At 37.5% G+C, this 24,125-nt stretch overlaps 1 protein-coding gene across 9 annotated transcripts in view; it reads left to right on the forward strand.

Annotated features, from left to right (window-relative positions):
• Positions 1 to 24,125, forward strand: part of SLC4A10 (solute carrier family 4 member 10) — a 164,358-nt gene that overhangs the window by 132,734 nt on the left and 7,499 nt on the right. For all 9 annotated transcript variants that reach the window (XR_010072083.1, XR_010072085.1, XR_010072081.1 and 6 more), the window contains 8 exons: positions 9,366 to 9,471; positions 12,310 to 12,471; positions 12,718 to 12,831; positions 13,296 to 13,457; positions 16,239 to 16,490; positions 17,667 to 17,735; positions 20,129 to 20,302; positions 20,943 to 21,065. Coding sequence is in view for 4 of the 9 variants with exons in the window: in XM_063342268.1 (XP_063198338.1) it covers positions 9,366 to 9,471; positions 12,310 to 12,471; positions 12,718 to 12,831; positions 13,296 to 13,457; positions 16,239 to 16,490; positions 17,667 to 17,735; positions 20,129 to 20,302; positions 20,943 to 21,065 (1,162 nt within the window). In the remaining 5 variants the exon portion in view is untranslated. The remainder of the gene's footprint in view (positions 1 to 9,365; positions 9,472 to 12,309; positions 12,472 to 12,717; positions 12,832 to 13,295; positions 13,458 to 16,238; positions 16,491 to 17,666; positions 17,736 to 20,128; positions 20,303 to 20,942; positions 21,066 to 24,125) is intronic.

Here is a 24,125-nt window from a genome sequence, read left to right on the forward strand (position 1 = left end):
TTCCCTCCCTTCTCCCTCATCTGCATTTTTCTTAGTTCTTCAGAACCAGCCTTGACAGGTTGTGAGAACAGAAAGATGTGCTCTGTTGGAGCAACTCTACATCAGCTGCCCAAATGACCAGTGCTTTCACAGCAGGTTTGGTGCGAACTGAACTCCTTGGGTTTCCTGGGCAGATATTACTCTGTCCAGACACAGTGGCCATTTGCCCAGAACTTGGAGGTATCACAATTATCATCCCCACAGGATCATCAGAAGACAAGAATTTGAAATAACACTCGGTCCCTGCTCAAACGTCTGTACACGTCTCAGTTCCATAAAGATCATAAACTAGAAGACGCATAAGTATAAAAGCTTACTTGAAATAAAAATGTAATTTTTGTGAACTTTAAGTTGAGTAATATTGCTTTCACAAGGAATTAGAAGCTTTTTCTGTAGCTGCTGACTCCAGTCCTTCTACTTGTAGTTTAAATGGGTGACAAACTTCGGCTGAAACTGATCCTGTCCTTAAAGGACCAGCATACTCTGTTACAGAAGCTAATTAGTATCTGCTGTTTTGCTAATTAAAACAGCTGTTTGCATTTTCCTCTTTGGGGATTTTAAAGACAAGTTTTTAATTGTTAGTAAAGCCTTGGCAGTTCTTTAATTAGCAATGGGTGAACTTCAAAAGGTTGAGCAACTCATTTCTCTTTGAATGCTCAGCCAAAGCTTATGTAAAACTTTATCTTGGATCTGCAATTCTATGCTAGAAAACTCAGGTTATCCTGTAAAATTTCAGCATTTTCTGTATTCTGCCTGTTGCCCATTCAAAAAGTTGATGCTAAATAAGTCAGGACACTGTATATATTTGAAGCTTTCTGTGTATGCTGTGGCCCAGCTCTTCTGTCTTCTCCTGTGGGCTTTCCAAGGATGCCCTGATGTCCACAGGTAGTCTGTTTACATCCTAGTACTGTTGCCTTTGCCCTGGTGAAGACATGCGTATGACCCGGGAAAAGTCATCGGCATGCTGCTAGTACTGTCCTTAGAAGTACTAGAAAGACAAAGAAAATAGTAATTTAAAATGGTATTTCAACCAGATTGGAAACATATTTTAAGTGAGAAAGAAAACCTATTCTGTATTTTGGGTGGGTTTGAATTCTGTCATAAACAGTCTCTGTTGCAGGAGTTTGATGTAGAAGACTGTACTGCATACTCTTAAATATAAGAGGAGGTGCATGAGAGTCATGACTAGTATCTCCCATAACAAACCTTAGAAGACTCTAGAAAGAACATTCAGAACAGTTGGGATTTTATTTGTTTTTTGTTTTGTTTTTTTTTTTTAATCAAGCAGAACCAAATATTTGAAAATCAGCTGAAAGTCCTCAAAAACGATTTCTTAAAAATTCATATTTACCATTTTATGTAGAAGATACAAAAATATCTTTTTTTGCATGATCTATTTAATGTAGAACTAGTCCTAATGCACTTTTTACTCATTTTCTTTATTATACTTGTTTGTTACTCTGTGTTGAAATATTGGCCCTAATCATCAAGTCATCTGCTTGCAGGCAAATCCATTCAGCATTCATATGTAACTTTTTCTTAAAACACCATCTTTATGATATGGATGATAAAGAATAAGGCATTTAAGGGCTAAATCAAAAGAAGGACAAAGACAACCTGATTTTCAGTGTGCTACTGTGCTGCAATTTTTTCTTTTCTTTTTGAACTGCATTGTTTTGAAGGAATTTAAATACAGAAGCTGCATTGTTTATTAAATAAAATACACATGCTTTTTGATCTGAGCTCTTCTTTTCTTCTTTTTTTTTTTTTTTACTGTGACCTTTTTGTATTTGTCATGCCATTAGCATTTGTAGGTTGGCATAGCAACTCTCTTATTTCTGCACTCTCCTCCTCCTGCTTTTTCCTACCCCTGTAGCAAATATATCTCTAGTTGGTAAATCCTGTCTGGAACACTGATGCACATCAGTTTCATTGTGTATGTCAACTATTAGGATACAATTTTTTGCTTAGAAAGGAGAACCCTACAACTGGGTGGATTAAAAGCAGAGGGTCGCAAAAGGAAAACAAAATTAGCATTGTGGATGAAAAGATGTGATTTAGAAAGCAATCCAGTTTTCTTTAAAACACAGGCATTTTAAGATAGTTATCTTAGAGTATGGAAGATCAATTATTTCTCAGTATGAGGTTGCTTAGATCTTGGGACTTAATATACCTTTTGGGTTTTATTAATTCTTTTTTCAGAGTGATGAATTCGTGTTGTTTTTAATAATTCTTTACCAGAAGTTACTCAATTATTAACAGATTACATTGAATAATTTTAAAGTGATTTCTTGGCATAGTAATATGCATATTGCAATCTGTCTTGGTATTGACATGCACTTAAGCATTAGGAGTAGAAAATCCCACTCTGATCCTGTAATTAAGGAGCCAAGATCATGTCAATCTCAGTATCTCTTGCAGGCTATAGAAACCATTGCTTCTAGAAGGCATTGTGAAGATTAGTTTTGTGCTTACCGCTGTTTACACAAGCAAGTTTTAAATCTTTCATTAGCTACATGATTTAATCTAAATACATTATTATTGGATGCAAATTATGTTGTTTTATACCCTGTATTCCTTAAGCTGCAGGTGGAATGAGAAGAGTTAGTGATGATAAGCATGGAATTTCTCATTAGGATCCTGAGCATGTAATTGAATTCCAATTCCTCTAATGATTTCTTTGAACTTAGATATGAATATAGATTTTCTTTTTCCCTTCTTTATAGTTTTTGGTTTTTTACTACAGTTAAGTTACTGTGTCGTATCCTAAGAATGGAATGTGTGTCTTTGCCTAAGAATGTCCCTCTTCCCAGAACCATGCAACTGCCGTCATTGGGTTTAACTGCTGCTTCCCTTTTGCTTCTTGACAAACCCTTGAATCCAGAAATGGTTTTTCTTTATTCCGTTTATTCTAGGACTTGCCTACGTCTGCCCAACCCAATTGGCTCATTTTTCTCTTTCTCGCTCTTTTGAGCCCAGGGAGTAGCCACCTTGCTTCATTCTTTCCTCATACTCATCCCATCCACAATTCTCCACAGCATTCAGTTTGTAGTTGATAGTTGGTCTGCACAATGCCTTCAAAACCTAGAAAGGCTTATATAAAATCCTGGGGTGGTTTTGTTGCAGTATATTTATATGTATGGATACACTACACCTGAACAATCGAAACTTAAGCTGACCGGATAGCATTATAGTATATTACAGTATATTATTTCTGAATGAGCATTATACTGAATCTCTTCTCCTCAGGTGTATGTTTTTTTGACTTTGGAAGCAGGGTGAAGTGACATCCTAGAACTATTTCTCGGTGAAAGCTTTCAGATGAATTGTCAATGTCCCTTGTAATTAAACTACTTTTCTCTGCATTAGCTTCTATGTATGGCAGTTACATACCATAGTACTGCTAAGAGTGCATGGACAATGGCATACCGCACCAAGCAGCTAATAAAGACCAACCTTTATGAGTGACAGTCAAGGTTAACAAAACTACAGTGTGATTATAAATCTGTTTTCTAGACTTTCCCCCTTGACAGAACAATGTTCTCCTGATGTGCTATCCAAAGAAACCTGTTTCTTTGAGATTTCTTCACTCTAACATCAGTTCCTACCTACCCCTCCAATTTATCTCTCTCTATACTGTGTGAAATTGTGCTGCTGAGTGCATTGTCTAGGTGCTTTTATAGGCTTTTCTTCTTTCCTTCTCAACGTCACCAACTAAACTATAAAGACTTCCAACTTTAGAGAATATAGATGGATGCCTGCTGATGTTTGTGATTGTCAGAGATGGGCTACTTAATGACTCAATGGTCTAATTCAGGATGGCAGATCTCATGAATAAATGAAGAAAAAATCTTGTCTTGCCATGTGACAACTGTGCTTTGAAAGGGTTTTGTGATACTGAGAATATAACTTAACTGACAAGTCCATTTCCCATCAGTATTAATTATTTTGTTTCCAGACTCTTCTCCATTTAGACTTTGCTTTCATTGTTATGAATGTTGATAGGAGAAGGAATATGGTAAATATAATGCCAGGCATATACAGGTATTGTAGGTATGGGACAGCAGAGAAGTCATTGTCTATGATATTGTTGTTGTCCCCTTCCCTTAGCAGTTGTTAGACAAACAGAAGGACTCTGCAAGTGCCCATAATTCGAATGAAAATGGTTTATTTGGAGACAACCTAAACATGAATAGCATTCTGCTGTTAATGTGCTTTCCTTCAACCTTGTAAATGCAACATAAAGAATACTTATGCATGTATTCTAATACCTTACTTTTAAAACAAAATTATTGATGTTACCTTCCATTTCATACCATCTTCTCTGTTACGTGATCCGTGCACAGCACACTCGTAGAGTGTACTCTGTGTCTTAGGAGAAGAATTTCCTACTCATATTACCAAATACGTGCTCTGATACTCAGTGAGACATATTGTTTAAACAAGCACATTTTGTCACTTATTTGTCATACTTGCCTGTTGTTTTTTTAATAACATAAGTATTCATATTGAGCAAATCTCATTCTTTATCTTAAGTGAGCCAGAAAGAGATTTTACCCTTCTAGGAATGGGAAGTGGTATGTTGGCTAATCATGAAGAAACTGCAGTTACATCTTTTATAGGTCAGTTCCTCGTCTAGTATAAATAGGTGTAGCTTGCATTATGTACATGCTGGAAAAATAGGAGCTCCAAAACAGTGCCTTATGAATTGGATAAAATCATGAATAGTAAGTGCCTCCTAGTCTTGAAAACAACATACTGAGAAATGGCAACTGCCTAGGGAAGAATGGCCTTGAGGCTTTTGAAGGAGCTGCACCATTTAAGTGTGTTTTATTTACTCACAAAAACACTGTGCGAGGCTTTTGTTCAAAGTTCTTAAGCTGGCTGTAATGGCAGCAGAATGGACTAGGACCATGCTGCTTGTTTAAAGTCTGTGTAGGGAGGACAGTGTGCATGACAGGTTGATGAGAAGAAAATGGTGAAGAATGAACCTGAAGACGCGAGGGAGAGAGGTGGAAATTAGAGGGATTCCCCCACCAGACCCAAGTTAATTTCAATTGAATAAATAGGCCTAGGGCATAAGTTTCTTCTTTTGCAGTAAACATAAAATTACAGTCAGGATTAAAGAGTTTTTAGTACAGAACCTTTTACCTGATTAGTCATTGAGCAGCAACGATGTTTATCTTTTATTGCTGATCTACAAAGGAGGGGGGAAATATTCCCCAACTTTACATATAAAATAATAGGTTTCTGATTTACTAACTTATACTCCCTTTCCCACTGTCCAAATAAAGAGGGATCATACAGACAGTCTTTTTGGTGCTATTAAGGATAGGAACAGCTGTTTTGGGGCACAAAGAACACTGCTAGTTGTCTGAGATGTCCCAAAGCTGCTGTTGTCAAATCCTAGCTCTGTTCTTTGAAAACAGGACAAGTTGTAGGAAATGTTGCATGCAGTGAAGTTATGATGGCTGCTTCAAGTTAATGAAGCTTATGAAATTGACACTTATGAAACAAAGGCAAAAAGAGCGAGGAAAAATGTGAGGAAGTTGGGAGGACAAAGAAGGGAAGGGGGTGCCGTCAGTGACCTATAGTGGCAATGCTGTTACAGTCGGATTGGTGTTGAAGATTTAGCTGAAGTCTTGATCCTCCTGTAAAAGGGAGAGAGGTACAGGCTCCAGAGGATACCAGTTTGTCAGCCAGTCCTAAAATTCATTATTTCTAATCAACCTGTGTTCCCCATCCTGATTTGCCGGAGACTTCTTGAGCATCTTGCAAGATGTGAAGACAATAAAGACTCCTTGCTTTGGTTGTTTTTCTAGCTAGCAGGTTTGGGGCATTATTTTTCTGTTACTTTCTTCTTTTGTCAGTTCTGCTCTTCTGACAGTTCTCCTGCAGTTTCCTGAAGACTGTCTTGTCTGAAATGCTTTATTATTCTACCTCAGATTTATAAGCCACTTTGTAATAGGCTGTATTAGAGGTTTAAATACCCTAGAAGAAAGCAAGCTTCACTGATTTCTGCCTAGTTGCAAAATACAGAGATTTTAAATGCAGAAGGGAGTGACTTGTGACTGGGTATCTAGTGCCCTTTTAGATCTCCTAGCCTGCAGCTGCTGTGAAAACAAAGGCATAAGTCACCGTACACACTCTCACATATGTGCCAACCCATCATGGATGTCACAGATAACCATGGGGTATATAGGCACCCATGTTTAGACATGTGAATTGCTCCCAGGAGACCAGAACATCTTGCAGTAACCAGAAGTGTAAAGATGCAAAGAGAATTGTTCTGTCGTCAGTGTGATGAAATGGGTATGTTGTGAGATCGGCAGCAGAGATTTTTTAAATTTTATTTTCACTTTAGTGACACCTTTACTTTTGATACCACAACCACTGTCAGAGTCTTCCCTGCCTGTATTCTAGCCATGAAAAAAGCAGTTTCTTCCTAGCCATGATGAAAGAATCAAATGAATCATTCTCTCTCTTCTAGCATAACAAAGAAGGTTGCTGACTCCTTATTGCTAAAAGGCATGGGAGTACGTTGCTAAGTTGGTACTGTATTTGGAGCTGAGTATGTTGCTTAGAAAATATACTTACAGGTGTATATATAGTCTCTTGCTCATTGGTAATAGCATAAACTCCACACAGATCTCTTGTAGTGGGCAAGTGCTCAGCAATTTAAACATCTTTACAAGAATTTTAAGAGCATTTAGACCTCCAACAGGCAACACATTTTTACTTATTCCAGCCTTCTGAGTAATACTTTATCAAGAAAATAGAAAGATGAGTTGGTGGTTGACAATTCAGTGTATTTCACCTTTTCTCCTGAGAGCTGACCTCTCAGAGTAAAAGATGACAATGAAAGAGACTAAAAGTTTTAAAAGATTAAAGTAGAAAGCCTTGTTTCACTAATGTGAGTTTCTCCTTGCAGGTCAGTTGAGTTGGGAAATATTCGTCATTGAAGCAAATTACATCTGTAATGAAATGTCACGTTTTGGTAGATAATCTTTTATGTTCTGGCACTGAATGGTACTTCCAGTTGTGTTTTCTGGGATGGACAGCGAGTATTTTACTATCTCACATTTCTATAATGTTAAGCAATTAGTGAGATGCTGGAAAACAGTTATACATCAAAATGTTGGCGTTGCCGAAAGACATACAATATAGAAAACAATATAATGTTATATAATGATCTCCGGAGAAAGCAGGATCTGATCCTTACAATTAGGGCTTAATTCTGCACCCAGTCAGTGACAAAAGCTGGGTGCAGGGTGATTTTGGTCTGTGTGGGTGGAGCTTGCACAAGTCACTTAGTTGATGATGAACAATCTGCCATCGGTAAATGCCTGTGAAACTTGGTAAAAGCCAGACTGGAATGCTGTGAAGGAGGAAAGTGGTATTGATACAGAAATAAACAGGGTGATGATCTCCACTGAAGGTGAATTACTTGAGCTGTATTAAACTATAGCTTCAATTGTCACATTTCTGACTAAGGAAATAGAAATTTTGGCTTCTCTGACTTTCAAGTGTAATTTTGCAGTTTGCAGCAAGCGTAGCTGTACCATGTAGTGTTGGTGATATGCACAGTCTTCCCTTCTAGTGAGAAAGTGACTATGACTGAACAGCCCACGTCACCGTGGCCTACTGTAATCAAACCCCAATGGGCCATCGCCCAGCATCTGGCCAGTCTGCGATCAGCGATGGACAACAGGGGCAGGGAGCTCCTGTGCTCACAGGAAACAGTAGTAACCTGAAATAGCCACCTCTGGATTGTTGCATGAACACCAAGTACTCCATTGCAATAACATAGACGTACCGTTTGTTGACTTTATTATGCTGCTGTAGCTCACTAGTAGTGATGTGCTTCATTTAACCCATTTTTTTAATATATTAAACTACGCATTGAACACGCATTCATTCTGCACTTGGGGCCTGATCCAAAGCTTATTAAATACGTTTGAAAGATCCAGCCTACTTCAATGACTTTTGGCTCAGGCCCTCTATTCCTGAATGCTGTTGCGCTTTTTTTTTCTTTTTTTTTTTTTTCTTTTTGTTCATGGGCTGTAAGGGTTTTTTCTTTCTTTTATAAATAGCTGCGTTTAAAATAAAAGCAAGGAGTTGCACAAAGACAACCTGCATATCTTTTGATATATACAGTAAATGCAGCTGTTGTCACATGTATAGTATTGTAATCGAAATACAGTGGCGCTCTTCTGGACTCATAATGTAGATGGTAGAATTTCTTACGTAGAAAATAATACAAATCTAGATGAGAATTGTCATTTTGTGGAAAGATATACAGCCACAGAGAAAATAGATGTCGTAGCTAAGTGAATAAACTGATACTCCGCTAGAACTGGAACGCAAATGTATGCTTAATGGATCTCCACTTTACAGTCAGATGTTATCCAGTCCCCAGCTACTCCTGAGAACTTTATCAGAAAGAAGACTACAGGATTTATTTACAGCCACCATAAGCATATTAAAATACTAGTAGGATAGATAGTACTATAGATTTTTAAAATAGGATTAATTTAGAGAAAACTGCAAAGCACACTTGACATCTTGGAACCTACAGAGTATCCTGCGTATTTTGAAGGCTTTGTCAAAGAAAAAGCCTCCCACAGTTGCTTTAGAGGCTTTAAAGACTTAATTTTGACTTTAAATTGCCTATTTGCAGTGTTGTCCTCCCACACTGCCTTGTCACGTTTTGTGTGTTAAAATACACAATTTAAAATGGAAAGCATGCTTTGAAAGCAGCTGTGGGGAAAGGAAAAACAATGGGCACAGAAGTTCAGAGGCCTTTGGTGCGGGTGATCTTGCAGAGCCCTGACAGTTGACTGAGCAGTGTGGCTGTTTTGCACGCAAAGTCATTCTGTTAAAGAGAAAGAAAGAGGATTCGGACAGTTTGCATTTGAGAAATGGATCAGCCTGGAACTGTGCATAGATAGCATCTAATCCCCATGTAGGGAAGTGTTAGGTATAAGGGGGTGGAACAGGATTGGCACGTTCTCAGTATTACAAACTGTGCTCGGAAGTATCAATAGAATAGGAGGAAAATCGGTGGAAAAACTTGCTGTGGACAGTGGTTTAAATATGTCACATTACGTACTATATATGCATATTCACCTCACGGCAAATTATACTGTAGTAATAGCGCTAGCTACTGAACTACAAACCGCTTCAAAGCATGCGTTTACTGAATTAATTTGAACTACTCTGGCAAAGTAGAGCACAATTTCAGTATGTCTTACTGTTGATAATCTGGATTAATATCTGATACAACTTTTATTATTAAGGAAAAAAGTACTATTTTGTCTTTTCAGATGTAATTGTGTGGAACCAGAACATCCTAGCAATAAAACCTTACAATACTGGCAGGACTACAATATATCTGCATCTGATGTGCCATGGGGGAACCTAACTGTGTCAGTAAGTGAAATACTGTAACTTAATAAAGGCATAAGCATAAATAATTTTGTCTCTCCTACTGCAGCAAATATATTGAAAAAACCCATATTTGTTCAAATGAAGCATAAAATATACTTAACTGAACAAAGATTAACATAGACTTTGTAGCATTATCTCGTTTTGTAAGTATTTTGCAGCCTTCCATAGTACACATTAAAGAAAGTATGTGCATTTTGTGCCCTGCTCTGGAAACTTGACACATTAGCACAAGAGTTTAACTGAGATTAAGTCTAAACATGTCAAATGACAACGGATTTGTCCTAAATTCTGCCAGATGGCAAAACCAAAGTTCCCTTGTGTAGAAAGACTCTAGAAGCATTTATTTCCCCTAAAACATTCTTACAGCTGTTAGGGCTATAAAGGAGAGGAAGGGGAGAAATTTTGTAACATTTCTATTCGGCGACCAGATTTCTCTGTTATGTAGGCCTTCAGTTACATATGTCTTCGTTGTGTAATTTTTTTTCCGGGGGGTGGGGGTGGGGGAAGAGGCTACAAAGAGTGGGGAGCTTGCATGGATATGTAACTTGGTTCTAAGTGGTACCCTTTTCTAGGTTTTTAAGGAATTTACTTCAGCTTTGCCTTCATTAAAGCAACATTTACAACTTGATCAAAATGTTACGTTGAGATCAGGCCATCACCTTTTCTCACAAATGGATCATTTCATTTCACAGTTAAAAGGAATTGAGCGCACAAGACACCAAACTGAAGGATTCTCTCAAAAATATAACTGAATTAACCCCATCATAGGCATGACCAAATGAAAAGCTTAAAAGCCAATCCAATGGACCGTCTGCAGTAGATAACTGCTTTTTCTGGTGTCCTCCTATCATGACTTCAGATAGAGCTGCCTTCCGTGGCTGCTCTGTCTCGATAGGGAGGACTGCTCCTCAACTCTGTTGGTGTGGTAACAGCAGAGAGAAAGTTGAGAACTGCTGGCCTGAGGGATTCCAGCAATCCAGAATGAATATTCTCAAAATTGCAGCACACACTAAGAGCATCTGTGCAGGGGCAGACTCCTCCTCTCACTTTCTCAGATCTCTGACAGTGTTTTTCAGAGTACATTTGCAGCTGAGGAGATTTAAAATAACAGATTTTGTTTTAACTATAAATGTAAAAGACTGGCTGCATTATATAAAACCCTTTAAAACTTCTGTAAAAGCTTATTACCGAAACTTGAGTTTACATGGGTAGCACTATAACTGACTGACTTTTCCCATGAGTCCCTATAGTTGTTGAAGAAATAACTGAAATTTTTCATATTTCATGTATTTATTTCTTGCAAGCATCATCAGGAAACTTCAGTTCTCCTAGTCTAGAGAATTGCAGTAAAAGATTAGACCTAGTTGTCTATAAATATTTGATCAGTCTCACCCCACTGTCTTTTTTTACTCCTCATTTCTTCCTGTTGTTTCATGTGTCCGAGTTAAAAGTTTCAAGTTTCTGAGGTTCTAGAAACCATACTCTTAAAATACTCACCATACTCTTAAAAATAACAGTAGGACCAACAATTTTTTTTGCTATCTAGGACAAAATGAGTGTGAGCAAAGTGTTTATTCTGATGGTGACGATTTCCTTTTCAGTAGGTATGTGATGAAATTCATCCCTGTGCTGCACCAACATCAAGGTCTAGCTCAGGAATCATAAGTTTTCTATGTGATGTCCCAGAATCTTGAAAATTTCTTCTGGATTTCCTGAAATGTTTTTTCACCACCTGAAACCTTTATTTTGTCAGTCAGAAATGCATCATATTTATCCCAGGTTTACTGCTATACTAGTATAAAATATTGCACTCCTTTGTCTTACAGTCGTGGAATAGCACCTGTGTTTTTCTCCAAGCCAGCCTTTGTTCAAAGCCAAAGTTTCTCATAACATGGCAAGCCACAGTATTGTGACATGAATCTGATGAGCCAATGACCCAGCTCATTTGGTACTAAAAGATACTGATCTGGCAGGATATTGCTGCCTGGAATCTCTGATTCTGGGTGCTGCATTTTTTTTTTTTGTTTAATAAGTGTGGAGGGATTTGGGAAGGAGGAGGAAAGGATTTTGCATACAGAGCTTGTGGCTCACGTTTTTAGAGCTGCTCTTTATTTCTCTGCTTGTTACCTTGAAACAAGTTATGATTTTAAACAGTGGTATTGGAGAATTACTAGGCATGTTTTCTACTGTAGCTGCATATTTAATCATATAGTATATTGGATAGAATTAATGTTACAGATTTTGGGTTTTGCTGCATTTGAGCAGATTGCTTTTTCAAAGAAAAAGATAATTTGTGGAATATGCTGCCCCCATGTGGTATTAAATGTATTGTTCTCCTTTCAGGCTAATACTGTACATTCTAAGTAGCTTTTTCTTGAATTGCTTGGCCTGTGAAGTTAAAACAAAAAATTAGTTCTTGAGAATGCACTAGGTGCAGCCTTTCTTTTGGTAGCTTTTGAAATTCACTTTCCTCTCTTGGAAGGAATTAGGAAGTGCAAATCTTTGTAAACAAAAAACATATAAGCGTACTTGTTCTGTTTGAAACAAATTGATTTTATATTAATGACTTTATGGTATGTCTTAGTGACTTCTTCATTTGATACCAGTTAAAAAAGAGATTCTTTTGATGTTTGACAGTTTTCTGTGCAGACTAGATACAAATGTTAGGAGTTTTCATTTTTAAAAGAATAAATACCTAAAAATGATTCTACTATTTTCAGTAATACAAGCTGCTTGCAATTTAGGAAAGTAATTGGAAAGAAAATATCAGCGTAAGCATGGATATGTTTTGGAACAATACTACTTTGCTCTCCCTGATAGGAATGTAAAAAGTTTCATGGAGAGTTTGTTGGACGAGCCTGTGGTCATCATGGCCCTTATGTTCCAGATGTCCTCTTCTGGTCTGTCATCTTATTCTTTTCTACAGTAACGCTGTCATCCACACTGAAGCAGTTCAAAACTAGCCGATACTTCCCAACAAAGGTGGGTGCCATTTTTTTAATTCAAAAGTTGTCATTAGTCACGTGTGAGCATGAATGCCATCTGCATTGCAAATTCAATTAACTGGTGGTGTAGTGGACACTGCATCATTTCTCCGTTACCAAATTGTATCAGAATAAGCATGGTTTAGCTGTAAGCACAAAATGGCTTAAAACAGTGAAGAAAAATAAATCCTAAATCACACATGAATGTTTTAGTTAAAATTATTGTTTCTCTCAATTATCGTAGGTACGATCTGTTGTCAGCGACTTTGCTGTCTTTCTCACTATTTTATCCATGGTTTTAATTGACTATGCCATTGGGATTCCATCACCAAAACTTCAGGTTCCAAACGCTTTTAAGGTAATTTGTTGATAAATTGCACTGCCTTATTATTTTGAAAAATTAGTGTGTTATAGTGGATTTATTATATTTTTTTATCATTAGGGAGTAGTGGTACTATTCTGAATTTTTTGTGTTCACCAGGTACTATGCAACTTTTCTAATTAGTGGCCCATGTAAGTGAGCTTCTCCCATCAGGCCCCTTCATGCTTCCTAATGTCTTCTGTCTGAGGATCAACCTGGCTCAAATTACCCAAATCCTAGACTGCTGTAATGTTCTGAGTTTTCTTCCAAATTCTGGGCTCATTGTATCAAATACAACCAAGTCTACAATAACCCAGATGATTTTATTATATGTAATTTCTCTTTTCGGTATCATAGGAAGTTTAGCATTTTTTGTAATGTTTTTGTATGTGTTCTTATGAAGTTGAAATGTAAATAATCCTTAGAGTTCTGACTGGTCATGCATGACTCTCTTTTTATAGCCCACCAGAGATGATCGTGGCTGGTTTATTACTCCTTTGGGGCCTAATCCTTGGTGGACAGTGATAGCTGCTGTAATTCCAGCCCTGCTTTGTACTATCCTTATCTTTATGGACCAGCAGATCACAGCTGTCATTATCAATAGAAAAGAACACAAGCTAAAGGTATTCAGACAAAAAGTTACATTTTCACTGTCATTTTCTGCTTCAGATTATGTAATGTACCTTCATCTACTTAGTATGCTAGTTTATTATATGTTACATAACACCCCTTTAAGTTGTTACGCCTTTTTGCTGTTGGTCTGTGCAGTACCTGTGCCTTGTGTTAGTGATTTGTGGCCTTACAGAAGTCTTTATGAATGTAATTTGGAACAAGGTTGTGAATCAAGAAAGTACTATCATCTATGCTTTATTAGAAGTATGGTGCCCATTCACCTAAAAAAAAAATCTGGAAGTGAATAATTTCCTTAAGTACCATAATATCGATTGCCACTTCAGATATTGCCAGTGTTGTTCTACTGGATTGGATTTTGAAAAACTATTCAGGGGTTATTTTGTAATACAAGATATTTTTTCTTCCTCTCTTCATCTTTCTTTGTGGTTCTACCCATCCTTTTTTTTTTTATGCCCTTCCTATCTTAAAGAAGGGAGAAGAATAAAACTGAGCTTTAGAGGCACAATGGGTTCTTAAAACAACATAGGACAACTTCCTGCTCTGTTCTCTAACACTTTAGTTGCCTACAGATGGAGAGAGAAAAAGGGACATCACCCCTCTGAAAAACTGTTGGGCAAAATCTAGCAGCAGGTTTCTGTACATGTATATGCAGTGAGCTTAGGCTTTTTTTGACATGCTTTTAATAAGCAGCAATCCAATCTCAAGTTGCTTTAGCAAATGCATTTGCAACCTTCACTTTGCACTGCCTCTTCTTGGATGATTGTGACATTTGATATGTTCTTTTTTTGCCCTCTTTGTCAGCCTGGCTCTTCATGTCAATCCATAGCATTGCATGTGGTTAACTTGACAGATGCAGGAATTTGCTGCCAAGCTTTGGAATGTGTTTTTTCAGCACTGGCATCTGGGAGTCAGATGGTCCTCCTGGCTGCCCCCTTGTCTTGCTGCGTTTTAGTTTTGCTGGGGTCTGGTGTAGCATCACCTGTTGCTATGCTTCCTTTTCTTCCCATATGTCAGGTTCCTCAGATCATGTATGAATGTGAGGAAATGCTTTCGTATTCTGTATGCATTAGCAGATACATTCCTCATAAATGTGTCAGAAGGTAAAAAAAGGTGTCTCTGTTAGGATTTAGAATTAAACTCTTCCTCTGAGTGCATTGTGCGTGTAACTAATATCTGTGTTTGACACATCTCTGAGTTTGTCAAGATGCGTCTTGGAGATAAGACTCACGCACTTTTGCGGCGTGAGGGATGGTTACTAGAGTTGATTCTTTTAGTTTTCTTTACTTTATATGAATTACCCTTTTTAAATAATGTAAGCAAATAAGATGGCATTTTCATTTTGATATGTGGCTTACATTTTCATAAACCCAGACGCTTCCCATTTTAGAAGTAAAAGTTGTCTTCAGAAAGAAATGATTTGTTTGCTTCCAACTCGTTTTCCCCTCTTTTTTTATACTTCCCATAGCAAATTCTGAATAGTGCACATTTCAGCTTTTGGCAGTCTCTGTAGCAAACCCTTCCAAGTTTAGTTTAGTTACTTTTTTTATGTCAAAAGGCATTTGCATGGGTTTACAGGCAAAATTATGGTTCAACATATTCACATTGTTTGCATGAACATCACTGTTTCATCAGACCATGACACTGGATTTGTTGCCATATTGCAAAATTTTGTGGCGATAACTACCTACCTGACTTTTTAAAGGAAAATAACTTGAGCTCCTGCTTGCAGCTGCATGGTGGTCCTGGGTACTTACTAAAACTGAAAGGAAATACCCCTTTCAGCTATGGTAACAGATTATCTATGCAACCAAGCTTGATGCAGATCGTTGGTCATTTTCAAGGGCAGGTTGTATTTGGAGGTTTTTAAATGTATCTAAGATTTGACCAAAGAGTTTTATCCACTGTGACAAAGGCAAAGCAACATCCTCCTGTTGGTAAACGTACGGAGTATTTGACTATTACAGAGATGATCCAAACCCAAAGGTTTTGTACTGACTTCTCATATGAATGTTTATGATAATACTTTTTAGTATTGAATAGGGAAACCAGTAAAACAGTACCTGATGATGAATATTACTTTATAGCTGAATTTAATGTATAGCTTAATTATAGTTATTTTCTCAATTTCTAGCTATCTGTTCTTAGATAAGATGAAAGTATGTCAGTGAAAACTAACTGCTATCACATGCTTATCATCTATAAAAACTTTAAAAGGATCAATGTGGTTTTATGGCCCTTTATAACATAAACTGACTTTGCAGATGTTAAATTAAGAATTTTTGTGTAGGAAAGAATCAAAGTACTTATTTTTCTGCCTCTTGTGTAGGGATGGATGGGGGGGTCTATTAAGAGTAGTGTGGTGGAAAGTTGGCAGTGCAGCTGGATGTTCTGCTTAAAGTTATCCACAGAAGAGACTGAGTTAAAACAGAAAATGTATGTGTTTTCCCTTGTCTTACTAGCATCTCTTTTATAAGCAGGAAAGGTATTTGGTGCCCGTTGTAAAGTGGATTTATGATATGTACACTTAAATCATAACTGGGATGAATCAAATAACAGAAAGCATTTCTTGTGAACTAGAAGGAATTCCCCTTAGATAACCAGTTTGCTATCACTACTGACCCAACCTTGATAACACGTAGAAGAAAGCTATTTTTTCCTACAAATCACAAATTTTGTAATAGTCTCTAGCTGTTAGGAATGCCTGCGAGGAGTGTTCTCCTTAATTCAGATGTTATTTTATATCTCCTTGCTGTCATTACTTTTTTTAACAGAAAGGATGTGGATACCATCTCGACCTACTCATGGTGGCAGTCATGCTTGGAGTGTGCTCTATTATGGGATTGCCGTGGTTTGTTGCAGCCACCGTCCTCTCTATTTCCCATGTGAATAGCTTAAAACTGGAATCAGAGTGCTCCGCTCCAGGGGAGCAGCCAAAATTTCTTGGAATCCGGGAGCAAAGAGTCACAGGGCTCATGATCTTTGTCCTTATGGGCTCATCTGTCTTTTTGACAAGTATCCTGAAGGTAATTTGGGGCAGTAAGGAAAAGCTAAAGAATGCTGCACTGCACTGAACATTTCACCATTGTTACTGTATTATTTAATGAGTGCCCTTTCCAGGCACATTACTAACTAGCATAATGTTACACAATGATAATCTAAAGTGGAATTCTAATTTTCCATAATAAAATGGCTAAGGACATCTAATATTTTTAAAACAAAAACCTTGTAATGAAAATCTGGCGTGACTGAAGTTAAAGGGAGTTCTGACATTGACCTATAGCATATGAAGATTCACCCTTGGTCTGTACTTTGGGCCCGCGGCAAATTATCATGAAACAGTCTTGCTAAGTTATACCAATGAGTAAATTTATCTAGAAAATTCAAAAACATTTTGTGATTTCTGAATAATTTAAATTTTTTTTGACATTTGCAAGAGAAGTTCTATGGTTTTAAGAATTATCTGGCCTGTGTGAAATCAGTGAGAGTTTTGCCACTGGCTTCAGTAGGACCAGAATTTAGACTTGCATGTTGTCACAGTGAAGGCACTAAGCCCTGAGAACTTGTACTTCACAGTGGTATTTTATTAAGTATATCACAAAACCTTCACTTTGAAAACACACAGAACATGCCTTTTGTGTATTTAGTATTTAAAACAGATACTTATCTATGGAAGTATTCCTTTACCTACACACTATATACTGAGAGACTGAACATTGAAAATAGTCTCTTACAAAATCATTCCATAAAAGTCATTCACCCATTTTTAAATGCTTACAGCAAAGAACACTTCTTTTAGCACTATGAAGTATTTTGTGTGTGTCTTGAACATTTTTCAGAGGATTATAGCTTTACTATTCAGATGTTCTCCTGAGCAGTCTCGCAAGTAAAGAATTTAAGTATGTAACAAATGCTTTCATTTTTTCATGTAGTTCTGTTTATTTTATTAATAGTGAATAAAGTATATTGTAATAACTGGCCGTGAGAGGAAAATAAAACTAGAGACCCAGATTCTTCTTTTGCTTTATACTCTGAGAAACACTATTAATTTGTAATTGAGTGACTCTGAATTTACAACTTGTCTGATTAATGCAGGCATATGGCATTTTGAATTTCAACTGTTTAGAATGTCTTTCTAGAAGCATTTAAAATTGTTAAGTGGTATTTAATATGCTCTTCCCTTTCTCTGCTTGTTTGTGCAGTTTATTCCTATGCCAGTACTTTATGGAGTATTTCTTTACATGGGTGCTTCATCTCTAAAGGGAATTCAGGTAAAATGGATTTATGAAGAGTGTGTTACTGATGATGCTTTCTATAAAATCCGTAGCTGTTATTATATTATTTTATTATATTTTGTGTATAATCTTAAAGGAATGTTGCCAACCTTAAATTCTTGAAAGTGACTCACTTAAAAAGGAAAATGGATTCTCTCTAAATAGAGTATTCCCTTTAGGTAATGTGCTCCAATTTTTTATTTTTTAGGTGCCAGTTTTTCTGTTCTCCCTTGTTATCAAGGGAATTTTGGCTGAGCCTAAAAACTGAGTAACAACTATCAGGAGCTCTTCCCTCTCCCCTGCCTCCCCATTCATTTGCTTGCCTGCTGCCTTTTCAGCTTCCACGTTATCGCCGTTGTAGTGGTATGCCTGACCTTGTACTTTGCCCGGATGAGGCTTTTGGCTAGCTTGCCCCAAAACTAACATAGGTGAGATTTTGAAGATATTTCTTGTGCAAATAAATGCCCCAGGCATGGAAGTGGAACTGTTGCAAGTCCCACGCTACTTGATTTTTGGTCTCAGGGATGAAGGGCAAGTGTAGTGGAGGGGCAGCATTCCTGCAGTGGCCTGAAGTAGGAGCCCCTGGCAGGAGCCAGGCACTCCAGCATTCAGGTCAGGGTTGGTAATAGTATCCTATGTACCATTTCTCCTGGATGACTGCAGGGTTAAATGGCATGGTGTCAAATCTTTTAGTCCATCTGACATAAATGCTCAAATTTTCAAGTGCGCCTTTGTTATTGAAAGTTCAGGTATTGATACTCCTTCCAAGACAATTGAGAGAGAATAATCACATGATGAAAACATGAATTATACTGTGCAAAAGGTTGTCAAATACAAAGAGCAAAGAAAATGCCTGATTTTTTCTTTCATTATATTTAAATTTTTTGATTGCAAATTAAAAATATCTTGGTTTTTTTAACTCTCTATTATTCATAGGCAAAGTTGGCAACATCGCTCCTTTTTTGACTGGTATTTTCTATTTAGAGACTTCTCTTTTATAACTTTGCTTAGCTCTTATCATTTGCTTTGATATTCTAAGAAGTGTAGTTTGGCTTTTCCTGAAGTTTAGATAATTTCAGCTTAATATGGTTCAGCTGTTTCTCAGAACAAGGGTATGAGAAAGTGCACTATTGAAGTGTGTTTTTAAGGCATGCTAAAATCTGGCTATCTTTACTTGGAAAAGGGATAGCATCCCCCTTCCTTTCTCCCTCCCCCAGCCTGGGACAAGGAATTGAGATTTGATAAGATGGCTTTTGTGGGAGGATGTGCTTTTTGCTGTTTCTGTGAAAAAGAAATCTGCTCAAATCTGGCCAAATTATAAGCCTTTAAAAAATGCATTTTGCACATGCTCAATAAAAATTCCTGAAACTGGAAATTCTGAAGACTGTGTGAACATAGATAGCATGGCTCATCCATGCAGGCAGAAATGGGGCATCACCGTCATCACTGTGCCGTAGCAGCTGACACAAAGTCTCAGGTCAGTATGGAGCCAAATAGGTCTGAAAAACAAGAACCTCTCATGTACATTCCTAATGGCATGGCAGTTGGCTTTCTGGCATTCCTTTGTTTTGGTTTTAATGTTTTTTTTTGTTTGTGGTTTTATAAAGAAAGTGCAAGAGGGAAAAGAAAACAGCCTGGGATAAAGTATCTGGTGGGAAAAAAAAGTTTTATCCACAGGAGATAAAAGACTGAAGAGATGCCCCCATGATCAGCTTCTTGTGTGCTAAAGGAAGCAGAGCTCAGTTATTGGAAAACAAAAATTTATAATGTATTAAAAAGGCCGTGTAATAGTGTGTATGTCCAACAGGAGCAACCAGCTTCCATTCAGTTTGATTCACAGTTTATTCACTTCTACTTTGAAGTCTGACTTTGCCTAACTTAAACAGTTCTTGATTTGAAATCCTAGCAGTACTATTTTAAAGTAACTCTTTTCTTTGTGTATAGCATATTATGCAGTTATGAGCAGGATATTTCCTGGAGTATGACTATACAGAATGTAATTCAGCAGAATTCAGTATCTCAGCACATCTGCAGTAGAAATACCTAGGGAGACATATGTGTATTAAAATTGAAAGGAACTTAAGTATGTCTAACCAGATAATTAAACTTTACTTAAATAACATGATTCTCATTCTTACTCTGGTGGCTCAGCCAGACAGAAGATGAGTCCTTTACCTGTTGCACTGTACTGTTGGACTAGTATAGAATCACGGCTTATGATTGTAACTGAAGTAGTCTTTTTCCGTGCTCCTGAATTTCTGCAGTTTTTGCCTTTAGAATAACAAGCCAGATTCTTAGAATATTCAGGATCTCTTAAGCAGTGTGTGAATGTCAGCATAGATGATCCTACAGCTCATTTTGATGCAAACTTTTAAAAATTTCTCTTTCAGCTTTTTGACAGGATAAAGTTATTCTGGATGCCTGCAAAGCATCAGCCAGATTTTATATATCTGAGGCATGTTCCTCTTAGAAAGGTCCATCTCTTCACTATAATTCAGCTGAGTTGTCTTGTGCTTCTGTGGATTATAAAGGTTTCAAGAGCTGCCATTGTCTTTCCTATGATGGTACGAAATATTTTTTATTTCTTCTAAAAATCTCTCTTCTTTTCACTTGTGGATAATTATTATTGAAGAAAAAGATAATTGTGGGCAGGTAATTACAATATTGCTTTGATTCAATGTTCAAGGACAATTCATACTGTATTAAGTAAGGAAAAAATCTACATACAACTTCTAGTTTGAGTCTAGTCTGCGCTCTACATGTGTAACCCAACTGTGTATTCTCTTAGGGAAAATTCCTCTCTTAAAAATTAAATTATTTGATGTTTTTATTTAAGGGAGTAGTGCTTAATCATTTTACAGAAAGAACATTGACTCATTAAGGAAGATTGTTCATTGCACTGACGAACTTTACTGATAGATTTGTGCTTTGCTGGAAATAAAAGAAAAATCTATTCTGCTGCTTAAGTTATTTCTCTGTGATTGTTTCACTAGTGGAAAATGAAAGATACCTGTTGACCTCAGTGATAAATGCTTCAAGCCATACCTCATCCGAACAAAGGAAGACCAGCTGTTGGCCTATCCAAATTAAAGGATAAATTTCTAGCTGTAAACTGTGGTCACTTTTTAAAGTATTCCTCTACAAAGTATATTTGTCATTTTTACTTGCTTAAATTCCTAATTCTTTGAATTAATATGTTTGCAGGTCCTAGCTTTGGTATTTGTCCGAAAACTCATGGATTTCTTTTTTACTAAGCGGGAGCTCAGTTGGTTAGATGATTTGATGCCTGAGAGCAAGAAAAAGAAACTGGAAGATGCTGAGAAAGAGGTGGGTCATGGTTTCAGTTCTTTTTGGTGTGTAGCACTCTATCAATTTCTCCTTCAGACATTTAGAGAAAATTCTTTAAATAAAGCATATTCCATGCAACAGGCAGACTTGTTAACAGTATCCAAACTGTAATATTTTCAATATTTTACATAAGTCCTTTTAAGGTTACAAATCTCATAGGCTTAGGTGGGGATTTCTATTAGATGTAGATTCTTATGCTGCCATACTGTCATATAACATAGTATCTGCAGTGCTCGTGGGATTGCTTCTGAGACCCACTCGGATGATGTGCAGGGATCAACCTTTGTCTGTAGGAAAGCTCTCGGATGCCTGGGACGATTTGGTGCTGCATTGGGACTGGTCTCATCCCTGCTGGACAAGCTGAGGAGAACACTGCAGAATTTAAGGGGCATGGCATGTCCCAGCTGCACCTGAGCCATACATAGGTCACACGCAGTCACCCTGTGCCCTTCCTTTTCAGCAGTGTCATAAGCCTGTGCGGTGTCCCTGTTACACTCTGGGCCAGCAGAGTGGTTCCTGCTACTGCAGAAAAAAATTACTTCCACTTTCTAATGAAAAGGTCAATGACACTGCCTACCCCTCTTAACCGAATCCTCAGACTTTTACTTACAGCCTGTGGCATCACCACCCAGTTGACTCTTTCAGATCTGGACTCCTTGTCTCCTTTCAAAGAATATGCATTTCAGATCATTTCTTACAAACTCAATACAGGACAGATTCGTAGACATTTCCACTCAGAATGTTCCTGTATTTTGACAGTGAAACACATATCTTTCTGAATGTAGATTTCTAACCGGTTTTGCATCTGTTTGATAGCATTTTCATCTAGCTGCTACTTCATGAATCGCTTGTTTGACTATCATATAAAACTGTGGGAATATATAGAGTAACTTTATGTGTAAAGGATGAAGGTCTTTGTCAACGTCAGCTGTTAATGAACATCAGAGCGTCAGTACTGGGCCCAAATAAACAAGGGACAAGTCTCATTGGAGAAACACTAGCTGCAGGAGCAATAGGTAGAATATGTTGGTGCCAGTTTATTTTAAATGGGAGTCGCGTCCTGTGGCAGCACTTTTGAATAGTAGCATGGTGTGAGGCTGTGGTGGCAGCGGGAGGTGAAGGTGCAGACGATGCCACCTTGTGTTGGCAGGCTGTGGTCACTTCTAGGCAGGAGTGCTTTGGGGACAGTTGTACATATGACCTCTAAGATGCCCTGAAGACTTCTGCAAAAGGCCGTAACCTGTGAGACGTAACCTTTTGGTGGTGCAAGGATACTGCAAAAACTATACAATGTGAATGCATAAATCAGCAGTTTATCCTTAGGGATGCCCTGGGGTGTGATCTGAGACCAGTGAAACGGTGTGTGCAATGATTCCCATTAGTAAGTCTATTTGCAGAAATAGGACATGAGCTAATAGTGTGAACATATAACTATGAAAACTAGATTTCTCTGCCTTTAGGATTCTTCTGTGACCTTTGGCAACTCACTGCCTCATCTGTAATATGGAGAACTGTAACTTTCTTCTCTCTGATACATTCAACAAACTTTTCATGTTTTGAGGGAAAGGTTTTACCTATGTGATAAAGATGATGATTTACTACTTACTATGTGCCTGTAAAACTACCAGGCTGAAATTAAAATATGAGTCATTGTTTTCGCCCTTGAATTGAAGCAGACCAGAGAGTTGTTTCATCGCAGTATCTGTTGTCATCGCAATTCAGAGTAACCGAAAGTAACCAAGGTAGCTCTCTTCTTGTGGGTCTGGTTATTGGAAAGAATTCCTTGTTATCCTTATGTTTTGCTTATATGTCACTTTCCTTCCCATGCTTGATAGGATGGCATCAGAAAACAAAACTGGGAAAATCTACTGGTGTTACTTTATTTCATTCACTGTCTATTTTGAGAGGTTATTTTTACATATTTTGGCATTTCTAAATATTTGGAGCTATTATTAAAACTGTTCAACTGTCAAAAACTTATGAAGCTGTGAAGCCTGGAAATGACAAAATTAACTAGTAATAAAACTTCTGACATGTAGCCTAAGGAATTAATTGGAGAGTTGCTATCACACGGCTTTTAAAAATAGAAGTATTCTACCCACAAGAATATTCAGAAATATAGTTGACAAGATCTGAAACTTATTTGATTGGATCCTAATTTCATCACTTAAGTTGTTTTTATATTTTTAGGCCATGTTTTTCCAAGGCTTTGTACATTTATAGTGGATATTATATATGCCTTCTCACAGACCTCCTTTGGAAGCCACTTTGATGTTAATCAATTAAGTCTTTCTGAGGCAGGAATGAACAAAGTGGCTTCTCCCATTTGGAGAAAAAATGTTGTAACTTCTAAAATAGTTGTAATACTAAAACATAGAAGAAAGCATTTTCTGTGCAGAGAGGACTTAAATTCTACTGTTTTGGAAAACTGTACTGGCTCTTCCAGCTAATACCAACTTATCAATGTGTGTGATGCCTGTGGGGATTTGGATCTGTCAGAAAATGGTAAGCTCTTTCTGGGAGAGCCAACTCACACTTTCAAACAGGCACCAAGGTAAACTGTTACAAAGCCATTGAATAAAGGGAAGGAAGATGTGGAGGTCTCTGGGTGTCTGTTATGCTCATACACACAGTGCAACAGTCTAGGGCAGGATTTGATGGTTACGTTCATGTGAAGGCACATTAACCTCCTGGCTGTGGTTCTTCTGACCTAACAGGGGTGTGAGCCTTGAGAATCCTCCCATGGAGCCTTGAGCTGATGTCTGAAAGACAGAGACTTGTTTTCCTTTGTTCTTGCAGGCAGGATGTGGTGCTTGGGGGGTGTTGTTTTCTTCTCCCCTCCCCCTAAGATAGATTTTCTAAATTTGTAAATAGTTCTCCTCACTTCCTGTTACTCACAGAAGTTTTTTACCTGTTGAAGTGAAAACTAATTTTGGTGTCTTGTTTCACTACCTTTTATTGCAGTAAAACTTTATCAGTATTAAAACTGTGTGTGCAAACTTAAATTTGGCTTCTCTAATTTTTGCATGTTAACATTGC

This window comes from Chroicocephalus ridibundus, chromosome 7 (genome assembly GCF_963924245.1).
Source record: "Chroicocephalus ridibundus chromosome 7, bChrRid1.1, whole genome shotgun sequence".
NCBI lineage: Eukaryota > Metazoa > Chordata > Aves > Charadriiformes > Laridae > Chroicocephalus > Chroicocephalus ridibundus.